Consider the following 14,820-nt stretch of genomic DNA (forward strand, 5'->3'; position numbering starts at 1 on the left):
TATTGAGATTGAAAAAACATTTAAGTTTTTGTTTTAAAGTGAATTTATCATATTTCTCTTATATCAGGTGTTTTCTATGCAAGCATGTTTAAAAAAGCATCACCAAAAAACTATATTTTTAGTGGGAAGTAGGGTACATTTCAAATAGCATTTTTTCGGATATTTCTAAACGAAGATGAACCTAGATATAGGGTAAAGTGATATAATTTGGAATTAGTGTTACAAGTTGGACAATTCGCCGGTACAAGTTGGACATGGCTTTTTTCTTGATAAATACAGTACAAAATTTGTTTTTAAGCACAAGGAACCAAATTATAAAACTAAAGCATAAAAAAAATATACAAATAAAAATGAAGTGCTAAATTTATCAAGACAAAAAGCCCTGTCCAAATTGTACCATTATTGTCCAACTTGTACCACTGACTGTCCAACTTGTACCACATTACCCTAATTTAATTTAGTTCCACAATTGTTTTGTCTATCACAAATACATTACATTAAAACCCTGCTTGTCTTAGGAAAATATGCGAAAAATAGCATTTTCACTTCTCCTTCTTCCTCTAATAGAGATCGTTAAGCTTTTTTATGAAATGGTGGTATTTTCTTCAAAATTGGAAGATATGATAAAAAGTTGAAATGAGACTAAACTATGCAATAATTGATATTATGTAATTGTAATTTATTTCAAGGACTATAAAAAAATGTAGGAAATCTGGAGGACACTATAAATAATTTTTTTTTACTATTTCCCAGGGGTCAAATTTGAAATTATATCAGTTGGTATTTCAGGAGAGTATTTTTTAATAAGATAATACCCTAAAGAACTTTTTTTGAACGCAAAGAACAAGTGTTTTCTCGAAGAATCGCACTAATTTCAATTCAATCTTAATGAATTTGAGCTTATTGAAAAACTTAATAAAGTTCTTGATTTAGTAGCTAAAATCTTTAGATAACATTTTAAAAATGTTTTTATGGAAATTCTGCTCATTGATGCACTTCTATTGCAATTTTGACAAATTTATACAAAAGTACAAGAAGGTTCTCATGGAACTGCATTGCTTTTTTTTTTTAGAGGAAATTGTCTTTTTATTTTGAAAATAATATCCCTAAAATAAATGTTTTAAGATTAAAAAGGTTTTAGACTAAACTTAAAAATATCGATGTAAGTCCGATTTTATTTCGATATTGATTATTTAAAGCGGTGCAGCCGGTGCGGCGAATTAAATCGTGAATATTTTTTTCCGATTTAATAAAAAGGAATATCAAAAGTAGCTTAAATTTTCATTTAAAATTTTGATACTTATTATAAAATTCAAATTATTTATAAAAAACGAGAGTATTTCTACTTAAAACTATCTAAAATATTTCTGAATGATAAACTTTTCCTTGTGAAAATTCTGTTAAGAAAAAATGTTCCTTTAGTTCTTTTATTTATTGTAAAACCTAATTTAAATCTCTTGATGAACTTTGCGGATTTCGTAAACTGAAAGCATGCTAAAGGCATCACGAAGATTTTTCTTCCGGGAAAGTAATCAAAAATTTAATGGAAAATGCTCTTTTGAAGTTTCAAAACTTTTTCTGTAAAGTTTTTTTCTCAAGAATTTACGAATTATTTAATACTGCACTGATTTTGATTATTTTTGGGCAGATGTTAAAACTTGAGTGATTCCTTAAAAGCTTTTTTAAGACAATATTGCAACTTTCTTTTACAAAAGTTGATAAAAAGTTTTGTCATTTGAATTTTTTATTATTAGATTTTGAACAAAGTTTTGTTTTTAATAATTCACTATAAATCCATTATTAGGGGAAACTGGGGCACTACCAAACACGCGGTAGTATCAAACACTGCGATTTTTTAATCAGATATTCGACTTCAGAGGACAAGACTTATAAAAATTTAGGCATTATAGGGATGCTTGTCCACTGGTCGAGAAAAGAACTTTTGTGTAATTCTAAAATAGATAGCGGATTCGTATTCAAAAAATCTAAATTATTTAGAAAAGGGACAGATAATCCTAACCGGCTTATGTAGGTGAGATTCTTAATGTGAGCTAACTCGGAGTGCATGCAAATTCGATTTGGAGCTGAAGTTGGGAGACGCCATTCAGTTATCTTGAATCAAATTCGTGAAATTATACAAATTTTGTATTTAAACCAAAATATCAAGGATTTGGATGAACTGACAGAAAAGTGTTATATGGGTGAAATGTAGACCAGAATGTTCTCTATAATTTTGCCGTAGAACTTGAACTCATCAATTACTCAGAAGCCAAGATAAGCGAGGTTTTTTGTTTCTTAACTCGTTTTTTCATCCAGAGTTCCCCAAGTAGTCATTTGTTGAACTTCAACTATATCAAAGAATTGTTGTATTTTGCGGGACTTTCCATTTAAACCCCTATTTTAAGTGTCTCGGTGGAGTAGAGGCAGTCAAATTGGCATCTGAGTGATTTCAAAGCGTTATTATTGGAAAAATCAATTTTTTCACACTTAAACGGAAAAATCGGAGTGATAGCGTAGTCTGAGTGGAAAATGATGTATGGACGAAATGTAGAGACAAATGTGCTCTACAATTATGTTGAAGTAATCATCAAAATCGGTTCAGCGACAGTCGAGATAATTGATGTTATGTGATATTGAAATTGGGTTTTCGACTGTGGCGCCCCTGGTGTTGGTCCCACGAAGTTCAAATATTCTAGAAAGTTGTAGCATTTGGTGAGATCTTTCGTTTAAGCCCTCATTCATCAAAATCGGTCACATAGAACCGGAGATATGATTTTTTGAATTTCGTGAACTTTGACCCCTCATATCTCCGGTTCTATTGAAACCACAGCGCGCATACGCACCATTTTGGAAATGTCCTAGACTGGACTACAACATACTAAAATTTCATTAACTTGCACAATGCCGTTTTTGAGAAAAATGACTTTGAATTTCGATGAATTTTGACGCTATCACAGCGCCACCTATGGTGACTTTTTGAACTTCCATCTGAAAGTGCTCATCGATACGAAACCAAAAAGGTAAAACTTAGGTCGCTATGTTAATTAGAACCGGAGATAGAGGCCGGTCAATGTTCGAACTTTGACCCCTTATAGCTCGGGTCAGGGGTTATGGATCGACTTAAGGTTTTTTTTGTTTGATAGGTATAATCAACGGCTACAACATACTAAATTTTCAGCCCGATGCACAATGGAATTTTTGAGTTATTTAACTTTTAAGATTTAAAAATTTTCTTTTTAAAAAAAGCGCCCCTAGCGGTGGTTTTATGAACTTGCGATGTTAGAAGGGGAAGTGGAATTTCATGAGAGCTTTCCAAAAAGCCCTCACTTTTTAAATTCTGACAATTAGAACCGGAGTAATGGCCATTTTAAGAAATTTTTTTTGGACCCTTATAGCTCGGGTCAGGGGGGTCGGGGGACCTTAAGTTTGGTATTGATGGAAAGCTCTAAGGCCCAGCTATAACATACTAAAATTTGAGTCCGCTGAATGCCATAGGGGCGGAGCTATTGAGAAAACAAAAAAAGGGGGGTCTTCAAAATGGCGGAAGGAGAGGTGGGGGGTGGGGGGTTTATGCACCAAGTTGCAATTTTCACTCGATATATAACCTTTGCCGAAAACCGCAAGTCGATATCTTTTTTAGTTTAGGAGCTATTAAGCTCCAAAGAGCGGCCGGCCGGCCGGCCGGCCGGGAACGTAACTTAGCCACATATATATTCGGAATCAGGAAGTGGCGAAACACATTTTGGCCAAATTTGAGGTCGATCGGACGACATGAAATTTTGTTAGGATTATAGTAGGTGAGATTGTTAAGAATCTCACCTAATATTCACCAGTGCATCAATTTTGGAAAATAAGTAGGTATTAATTGTTATTTTCTGCAAGGAAAATATTTCAAAAATAGGGCTAAAAATTTCGATATTTTTTATTTTCTAAATTCCTTGTTCGAATTCTAAGAAACTTACGACATTGAAGAAGGTCTATGAAGGCTATCTATAGAAAAAAAAATTGAGCCGCTATCTTTTTTACCTTGGAAGATATTGAATTTTGAATATTTCGATTTGTGACTTTTTGCCCCAGTCTCCCCTATATTTTTCAGGCTTTAAATTTTATTTTTTTTTCTCTTTTCCAAGAAAAATTTGTTGAGTATCCTACCTGCTGCGGTCTGTCATTAGACCGGGCACGCGGGAAAAATGTCTAAAAACGGTCAGTGGTTTAGTGTTAAATAAAATTTAACTATTTTGGACTTTTTTTTTTAAACCTCATAAGAATCGACGAAAAACCTCTATAGTCAGTAAATGCGCTTTCGGAAATGCATAAATTTTGGAATATAAATTGATAAGGCGTAAATATTTTAAACGATGACTCAAAATTTCAATATTTTTACTGAGATTTTTTATAATTTTATTTTTTTCTTATTCTACTAAAATTCTTCAAAAATTTCAATATACCGATGGCTGCATCGATTGCATATATCGATGAACCTTCTAATGTTATATTTTGCTCTAAGAAATAAAAAAAACTTATTTTTTTCTGGCTCTCAATTTTTGACCTTTTTTCTTAAGAGGTTAAATATAATGAATTTAAAATTTTGACTTGTCACATTTTGCCCCACGTTCTCTCTCCTCATATCACGCGTAAAATTTGTTGAATTTTATAATCTCTTTTTTTTTTAGAAAAGAACTATAGTAAAGAGACCAAAATACCGAAACTTTCTTCAGATATTTGAATGCAATATGTAGCGTCACCAAAGGTATTGAAGTAATTTAGGACATTATAAAAAGTTCTACGATAGATTACTTTTTGAGCAAAATCAATGAATGAAAAATTAGGCCATCGAAAAAGCGCATTATTATGTAATTCGTACAATTACTCTACAGATTTATTAGTTAAAACCCAATACAGGTTTGTTAAAGTGCTTACCTGGATAAAAATCGTGAGATTTGGACATTTTCACCCGGGCTCCAGTATCTTTCTGCAGTGAGGCAATGGTCTCGCCCCCTTTGCCGATGATTGCACCAGCCGCCACTGCTGGCACGAGAGTTTTAAAGTGGTATGTGGCATCTACAAGAGAAAATTTCCCATTAATATATAGTACATCTGGGAGTAAGAATAAGGAAAATTAATCGATTTATGGGGACACATCTGGGATATAATTTCAGCACAAAAATGACAAATTCATTTTCGTGACTTCCAAGATAATTTATCTAAATTGAAAATCTCTATGTCATTTATGCTAAATTATCCCCTTCTTCACATTCAAAACACCAACAAAATCTCAAATAGAAAATTCCCTGCTATATCACAAATCATCACTTCACGTGAGATTGCTCATGTGGGTCTTGGTCAATTAGCTCCCTTATTTTAATTATAGCCTTCTTTCAGCACAATTATCCAATAATTAGCATTTTAATGCACGTACGAATTAATTTATGTAGATATCTTTTATTTTCGGAGACGAGTACACCTGTAACCATAAGAAATTAATTGTGAATTTTCCACCGATTTGATAGAGCTTCATTGAAAATGTCTTTCACAATTCTTTAATTTGCTTGTCCACATATTCCGAGAATTTAAAAGAAAAAGAAACTGGCACAATTTAATCACGATTGTTTCGCAATTCGCAATGGTTCATCTGCACAATTTTTTTATGATATTAAATATTTATGATTATCAAGACAATGCAATTAAATTTTTACCCAAAAACATTAATTTTTCTTCAATAAATTACCATAAATGTTCTCAGTGCAAAACTTAGAAGTTTGTATTATGAGAATTTACTTAGACGACAATATTATCCTTGGGTATGTTTTAGGATTTCCGTTGTTGGAACATTTCCAAAATGGACAATGAAAATGCCATCAGAATTCCATTTTATTTTTGCAAAGTGTTAGCTCTTAAGTTTATTAACTGGGTCAAAAGATATCTATATCTATGTAGTTTGGATTATTCTGAATATTTCCAATTGCTAGTTGAAAAATTAAAAAAAAATTAAGATAAATATAATTCCTATTTATTGTGCTTAGGTTTTGATTATTTGGAAATTATAAACCAAAATTCATGAACTTATTATCCTAAAAAATATATTTAACAATGTTATGTATGCATAATCTACCCGCTTTTCCCTATTTATCATTATATTTATTTTCAGCGGAGTTTAGAAGATATTTTTGAGAAGACAGAAACTAATGTACGAACATCATAACTCCATAAATTAAATAATTCTTCATGTCAGAATTTTGTTCAAAAGCAAAATTAGTATGCAAGGAATGCGTTCCTTGAAAATTAAATAATAAAATATACTTCACTGGAATTTTTATTATTAAAATTCTTTGAAGTTGATCTAATTTCCACATTTTTGACATCACATTTTTGATTCATTATGAACTATACACAAAGTTATATTGACATTAAAATTAATTTCAAATATTAGCTTCTATATAGACAACATTTGAGAATATTCAGTGAACAACGTTTGCATTATATTTCTTTGCTTTTCCAAAAATGCTTTTCTTAAATTTGTGTTTGATAATAAAATAAATTACCTCTATCGAAATCATGATAGGTATTCTTGAAAGTTTCTCGCTTCTGCTCCTGAAAGCTCTTTCATCTACATTTTATTTTCACAGCATCTTAATTAAATTTAGATTTGTGATATAAAATTTCAAAACCTTACACAAGTAATACTTCGTATCAGTACTTGCCAAGGTTCATTTTCCCTCTTTTGCTCTGACAAATAACATTTTCTCTCCAGATATTATTTGTCTAGATGTGAACTTAACTTCCAAAGAGATTACGAATGATTGAAAACTTTACAATAGTGTTCCTGACATTGTATCTTGCATTATAGCCCAGTCACAAATGCACTCAATTTGTATCTCTATTCATTCAATTTTATATCTCTCGGCGACTTGCATTTCGCAATTCAAAAGGTATGGGACATGGATTAATTTAGAGCCAAGATCAGAAATAAAATTTTATTGTTTCACTTAATCCATTTTCAGTAGACACAAAAGCCCATGCATATTGCATTAATTCAATCATTTTTTTTATCGCTTTCTACCGCACAATGGAATTCTTCAGGACACTGCCGTAAAACAGATAATACCAGAAACCACGTAAAAATTTGTCGGATTTTAAACAATTTTAAAAGTGTGAACAAAGGTACTTGTATGCGTCAATGTTTACTCTTGATCTACTTGCGCAACATAGTTTTTTTTTAAACGTAAGAGAATAAAAACACTTCACCCACTTTTAATATTACAAAATAGCAATGTTGAAGAATTGTCCATTTCAATTTCAATGGAATGTTTTTATAATGTAATCATTGAAATAGAAATTGTAAATAATAATTATGCATGGGTTTTCATATGAAAAATAGCGTGTTGTGCTGTTTTCATTTAATGTGAATACTATGGCAAATTTGCGGATATGAGTGATGTATAATTTTCAAGGGAATTATTTTGGTGGGTCTCCTCTACAATCCTCATTGTGATTTTCCAAAAATTCAATTCATTCTGAAATAATTCTCGGGGAAATGATGCTATTCCACACTGAGGAGACTGTTACGTAAAATATTTCCAAAATTACCATTGTAAATTTGCAGAAACACAACTCAAAAAGAAAGCCGGTGAGCATCAAGCGATGAAGCAGCTTAGAAAAATACGATTTTCTCAAAGCTCTCGGCTCGGACTCCAAGCCTTCCTTAGTGGTCAAGTATAGAACTTTCTTGCTTTGTTAATTGGTCTAGGGGGTCTAGGGATTCACTGGGCACGGGATTTGAAACTTTGCACTTTAAATTTTAATTTAATATTTTTTCTAATTCTGGTTTTTCAAAAAAAAAAAATCTTAATTTTTGGGGCGCTCGGGTAGCTTACAAAAAAAATAAAATATCCGTTTTGTGACTTTTTACCCCAGTCTCCCTTATCCAATAAATCTAGGAATGAATATCATCTACAACTTCACTTTTAAACATACGCGCAAATCAAATTTGCAATGAAAGAATCACTTTCACCATAAGCTGTTAAAAGCATACCTATCACTAGTTTCCGCCTGTCTTATCGAAGTAAAGTCGAAACGGTAACAGACCGGCTTTCGCTTTAAGGCGACATAATTTTGAATTTTTTAAATTCATTTCAGCGGTATCCCTGGCGAAAATAATTTCGTGTAATAGGGGAAAATGCTCTCCTGTCGAACGTTCATCCCTTCGAATAATGTGAATTTCTTTTGTTTTTCGCAAGAGATTTACATTAAATTGTCACGGAATTATCAATAATTGATGATAAGCCAACTAATATTTATTAGAAATGTGTAAGTCTCTTTTGGGAAAACTAAAAGAAAATTCACATTATTCGAAGGCATGAATGTTCGAGGGGAGAGTACTTTCCCCTACCAGTAATACCAGTGATTGGGAAAGTCGCAATTTGATTTTTCCAAAATCAAATTTAACTATTTTAGATGGACAGGTTTTCTAGACAATTTAGTTGAGATTCCATTAAATTATTATGCCTCTGGTACATCCTTTTAGATCAATAAACTTTCAATAAATCGAAATTTACATCCCTTTCTTCTTCAAGCGTTTTGCATACCTATGTCTGCCCTACTTTTTGCAATATAAATTGAATTTGTTGTGATGTTTAAAAGAAAATTGCAAAAGGCCATAATGCCCTAGACACTCTTACGAATTAGCCGAGAGACGGCCGTCTCTCGGCTCGATCGTGAATATGTCTAGGGCATAAAGGACATAGGTATGCAAAATATTTTGATCGGAAAGGTGTGTCACATCCATAAAAATTGAATTCTCCAACAGAATTACATCCTTGAGTGCATTGGTCTGAACTAGTAATGAATCGGTAAATTAAATTCATATTAGGGTAAAGCACGCTACCTCCGGACGATTTATGCTTCGCACAAATCACTTTTTTCAATGTGTTATAAATTAATTTGGCCCATTATAATATAGTATTTTAATAGGTAGTCCATTGCCTCAAATTTTTAGAAAAGAGCTATGGGTGAAATTCATAAGGGACATAGAAAAGAAATTGAATTGTCCGAAGCTTGTGCCGTCCGAAGGTAACGCGCTTGCCCCTAAATACTTTTTTTTTTAATTTTAAGTTAAAAAATGTCTTTAACTTGTAAGATTTTTTTTCTGATTGTTCAAATAAACATATTTTTAAGTAATGACTACAAAAATGAAAGCATTTATTTGCAGTTTATGGACATTTCGTTCAACAAGCAATAATATAGATTAATAATATTAGTAATAAAATAGATATTTTGTGAGACTCTTAATCCTCTTAATACAGTGTAATTTTATTAGTGTAGAGCAATTGCTTAAAATTCGGAAGTGTAGTTGATTCTTTTATTGTAAAAATATCACTATCTTCTTCAAAATCAAAAAGTAAATGAGCAGTAAAAAATGGTCAATAAAATATTAAATTTTTATAAGTAAAAACAGAAATCTCTACAAAAATAGGTTTAATCAGTATAATTAATTAACAAGGATGGTTGTAAGATATCATTAAAGAGAAGATCATTTAATTTCAAAATGGTTAATAAAAAACTAGGTTTTGATAAGTAAAAAATTCCATTTTGGTAAGTAAAAATTTACAATAATAGTTTAAAACTTCTTAATTTTCATTTATTGAATAATATTACACTACCGATTTTCATTTTAACTGACCAGTTTTACTAAAAATATTGCTCAACCTATTATAGCCAAAATTTAATCATTTTATTTTTCGTTTACTAAACTTGAATGATAATCACCTTGATTTTAAAATTCTTAATTGAATGCTATTTTAATTTGATTTTATCTACCAAATTTAATTTTTTTAACGTGTACAATGTCGTTTTAAAACCAGTTGTAATAAATAGGGGCTATTTTGTATACCTAAGAAACATAGTGGGACATTAATAGTATAAATGTTTTTAGTATTTATGTTACTGAAGTTTTCTAGCCCATCTGCGTTTGTTTTAGTCCACTGGTCATCAGGTTCATAATTACTAGAAGTTGTTTATAAGTTCGCTTATTACCTTACGATTTTAAAACCACTTTCAATATATTATGAAATTTTAAGTCTTTTAAATCGTTTTAATATTAGAATCGCCCTGTATTTTTCAATAAATAGATAGACGTTTTTTGTGCTTAAGTTCAATATTGTAACTGGTGCTCGTTTGAATTATTTTTTTTGCACTTTTGCAATACTCTATAATCCTATCCCATTTATAAAGAGTTTCTGTTTTATTCAAACATTATTATTCCAAGAAATTTCTCCCAATACCTTTGGCTAGCCTATAAATCTTATGATTCTTTTCAACTCTTTCCATTCCTTAGGATTTTCTCTTTTGCAAATTCCTTGAATTTCACAAAAGAAATAAAAAGAAAAAGAAATCCGCTAATGGATAAAACACCGTGTCCGCAGAAACTTACAATACATTTGCAAGATTTTATGTTTTCGGCATGTCTCTGTTATGTACTCGAGGAATTTTATTCATCATGGTTTTATTGAGAGACAGTGTACGAAATAACGCAAAGTAGTCGACCTCGACCTTCTAAACTACTATTGCGTCTTTTTTCACCACTATTCTTGCCCATTTTTTTTTTGCCGCCTTTATCCATCCCAGAAAATACTTCAAGATGCTACACATCAAGATCTTTTAACCAAAAGACAACATAAAATGTCCGGAAGTTAAAATTTTCTCATTATAAAATTTTGTGTGTTTTATCGATTAAAAATTTGGACTGACAAGAAGATGATTCGGGGAACATACAATGGAATTTTAATGAGACATCTCGGCGGCAAAAAGTCCACGCAAAATTGTCTCAAATGAGACGTGAAATAGATTGAAACTTTTACTTTTGTTCCAACACTCTTGACATTTAATTTTCTTGCGCGTTTTTCACTCCTCGACATTTAGCCCGTACTGATGCAACTTTCTCAACTGACTTTTGATTTCATTTGGATTGAAATAAGCCAATTTTACCACTTTCGGAATATTAAGGTATATAATCCAGAAAGATTTATAAACATGTCTCGCATAAATTACATTTATTGTTGTATTGAGAACATGGAGATAAATTATCATTAGTATAATTTAGACCTCGGCCTCGAGGCAGACCTAGGACAAGGTGGCTGAATCAAATTCAGAATCTTGCCTTGGAACGCCTCGGGATCGAACTCGAACATCTTCCTGAAGTGGCGGAGGACCGACAGGCGTGGGCTGCTAGATTGGATGTCATGGGCCCGCGACCCCAATAGGGATAAGCGGTTGAAAATGAATGAATGAATAATTTTTTTGGTAAAAAATACTTTTGTTCATGTTCTTTTTTTAGGTTTTATTTTTTAATTCTATTTTACTGAAAACGAAGGCCTAGGGGAACTGTACCAAATTTCGACCAGCTTGCAATTTCGACCATTTCTTTTGTTCCTGAAATCTCCATGAATTTTTAGTTTTTTCGTGCTTTACAGATGAAACAATGGAAAAAATAACTAAAAATGTTGCTTCGATGAACAAGATGACGTGAAAAAGACATTGTAAGAATTCTGTAAAGGCAAGGAATTTGAAAATCAAGGTGTCCGAAGTTTTAGCCAAAGCTTACGTCAAAACAAATACGATAAGCCATCGACAAGGTTCCAAGCAATACTCCTTAAAAGGAAGTGACAAAAAATTCAATTTGTATTACAAACATTATATTTTAACACTAAACTTACCGACCGTTTTAGATCGTTTTTCTTAGCGCGCTCGGTCAAATGACAGACCGCGGTACGGTAGGATACTCTACAAATTTTTCTTGAAAAAAAGGAAGAAATTAAAAATTAAAGTTTGATAGCGGCATTGTACCGTTTAAAAATTTATTAATCTTAAAAAGTTTTTAAACCGGTCAATTTGACCACCAAGTTTAGTGTTAAATTTAAGACTTGAGACTTGCATGCAACTGTGCACTTACACTAAAGACATATTTCACGACAAAATTGATTCTTTAGCTCTGGGACACCTTTAAAATCAGGAAAATTTCATGAAATCAAAATTCACATTCCTTTTTTTTCAAACGCTTTGCATATGTCTTTACCACTCTTACTGTGTTATCACACTTGCACATTAAAATTTTAATATGATTCACATTAATTGTCTCTGGTGAGAGTCAAAATGCGTAATTTGTGTGTTTGAATCATTTTATATTCAAAATTTGATCTATTTGTAGATAAAAAGGTAGACTTGGCCCGCAAAATTTGATATAAATTGATTTATAGCATTAATGCGAAAAATTAATGCGATTTTCTGTTTAATTTTTTAATGTGAAAAATATTTATGCTTTAAGTAAATTTAAACTTATTTTTGCAGGCCAACTGCACTTCTTTATCAATAAATAGAAAAACCCCAAATATTAAGTGACTCAAAGACACAATTAACATATTTGGACGCTCACAAGCGACAATTAATGTGAATCACATTAAAATTTTAATGTGCAAGTGTGATAACGCCGTTACGCACTCAAAATTGGATTGAACTAAATTGAATTTGTTGTGATGTTTAAAAGAAAAGTGGAAAATAGTGAGCCAGACATACACAAATCATTTGAGAAAAAGAGAATTTTAATTTCATGAAATTTTCCTAATCTAAAAGATACGCCAGAGCCTTCACTGACCAAAATTGATTTTTTTATTGACGTAATAAAGCGATTTTTTTCTAAAAAGTTTGATTTTTACGGCACTGATACACTTTTTAGATCTGGAAAATTCCAAGAAAACAAAATCATATCTCTTTCTTTAACGGTTTTACGTATATATACCGTCTCTTGCACTCAAAATTGGATTGATCTAAATTGAATTTGTGGTGACGTTTAAGAGGTGAGGCAGAGTATAACAGATTTGGACAGACATGTGAAAACAGTTTAAGAAAGGAAGATATGTGAATATTGTATTCATGAAATTTTCCTAATCTAAAAGGTTTGCAGGAGCTTTTACTGATCGATTAAATTAAATTTCTACTGCTCATTTTAAATTACGTTGATCAGTTTGAATTTTTATCGACTGATAATTCTTTTTCATAAATTTATTAATATTAAAGTGAATTCAAATTAAAAATTTTGCTAATAGAAGGTTATGAAAATCTCTCAACTGACAGTGATTGACTTTAATGAATTTTTCTGAGAATATCTTATTGCAATTTATAGATCTTTATGGCACTGGCATTTCTTAATTAGTTTGAAGGTAAACTAACAATGTAACATTCAATTATATCATCACAAGAAATAAAAAGCATTGATAGACTTTCCGTCAAAAATTTACTGGTAAGATAAATTTTGGTTCAAGTTTGCTTATTACCTCAAAATTAATTTCCGTCTTTCTCATTGCGAGGAAAACTAAATTGGTATACAACATATTGTGCTATATCCAGGGAAATATTAGCAGTAGAAAAGGGACTAATAGTCTCACCGAGATTGATGAGATGTTCAAAACCCTTCTAAACATGAAATTCCTTGAGGAAACACAGGAAATTTCCTCCTGCTTGTATTCATTACCAGCTCCCTTTATATCCTAACATATACAAAATTCCAATAATTCACATTTTACCTTTATGTGTTGTGAAGCATTAAATTCTAATTTACTCCACGTCTCGACCATCTTCTCACCCATGAGAGTATATTTGTTGCCAATTTACATCATGATGTAATTCCCCTTATACAGACTCTATTTTCAATGTGAAACATTTTTAAATACAATCTTCCTCGTGATTGAGAAGATGTAATGCACAGAAAACATGAAGAATACCTTCAATAAAACGAGTTCTTCTGCTTTTTAGCTAAGATTTTTCAAGGTGTCTATTCATGTCTCTACCAATGTTATTCTTCTTTTTTTTATTTCTTCTGAAGACTTATAACACAATTCCCTGACCACATTTGAAAACCCATCAAGAGGGGGGAAAAATAACTTGTGTACGAGGAAATAGAGAATTTCTTCCTTCTTTCACCATCCATTGTGCTATATATCTTTTTTCCTGATGGCTCAACAGGAGTGTCTCAATTCCCTCCATTCAACTTATATTGCTCCTTATTTATCGTCCTCCCTTTTACACTTTCAAGGCAAATTGAAAGAAGCAAAAAAATCCTACAACTGTGCCACCGAAGGCTGTTTTGTTTTTCTTCTATTCAATCAAATGACGCAGATTGTTCCAATGCGAAAAACAACTAATACATACAACAGGTTGTTACGCAACAAACATTTTATATATTATGTTAATTTACTCTTCATTTTTTTTTAAATCCCTCTTTCTATCTCCATATGAAATGGAATATCAAATTGATCAAGTCTATTGGAGGAAATTGGGGAATCGTTATCAAATTGCGTAACTCACGCATCGAAAGCTCTCAATTTGAGAAGAACAATCTCATCAGAAAATATATCAGCAACAGAATATCTTATAAATAAAATAAATAAATTAACTAATTTCCTACATTTACTAAATTATACAAATCCTAAGTTCTTTCCATGAAAACCCTAAAGGCACTTTACTCCAGTCAGCTTTTCACATAAAAGTTCACAAACAGATGGATTTTACCTAACGACATCTTATTCATCAGCACAACGAAAATCCAATTTACTAAAATAGGTATAATGGTGTAAATTTCCTCAAAAGTTCTATTTTATGTTACTTCTTCACACACTTTTGCTTTGATTCTTCATTTTCACGCCAGAAAACAAGAAAAGCTCATAAAATTTTATCTCCAAAACCCAAGAGAAATTATACACTGGTAGAGGGAATTCTCAAAGATCTACAATTTACCCACCTACAACAAAATCTACTCAAAAAATATTAAAT

The 14,820-nt window shown here is 31.4% G+C and overlaps 1 protein-coding gene across 11 annotated transcripts in view; it reads right to left on the bottom strand.

Annotated features, from left to right (window-relative positions):
- The window catches only part of LOC129798960 (RNA-binding protein Pasilla), a 115,712-nt gene that overhangs the window by 28,313 nt on the left and 72,579 nt on the right, over window positions 1-14,820 (bottom strand). For all 11 annotated transcript variants that reach the window (XM_055842504.1, XM_055842502.1, XM_055842503.1 and 8 more), the window contains one exon: window positions 4,921-5,061. In XM_055842504.1, the coding sequence (XP_055698479.1) occupies window positions 4,921-5,061 (141 nt within the window). The remainder of the gene's footprint in view (window positions 1-4,920; window positions 5,062-14,820) is intronic.

Source organism: Phlebotomus papatasi, chromosome 1, assembly GCF_024763615.1.
Source record: "Phlebotomus papatasi isolate M1 chromosome 1, Ppap_2.1, whole genome shotgun sequence".
Classification (NCBI taxonomy): Eukaryota; Metazoa; Arthropoda; class Insecta; order Diptera; family Psychodidae; genus Phlebotomus; species Phlebotomus papatasi.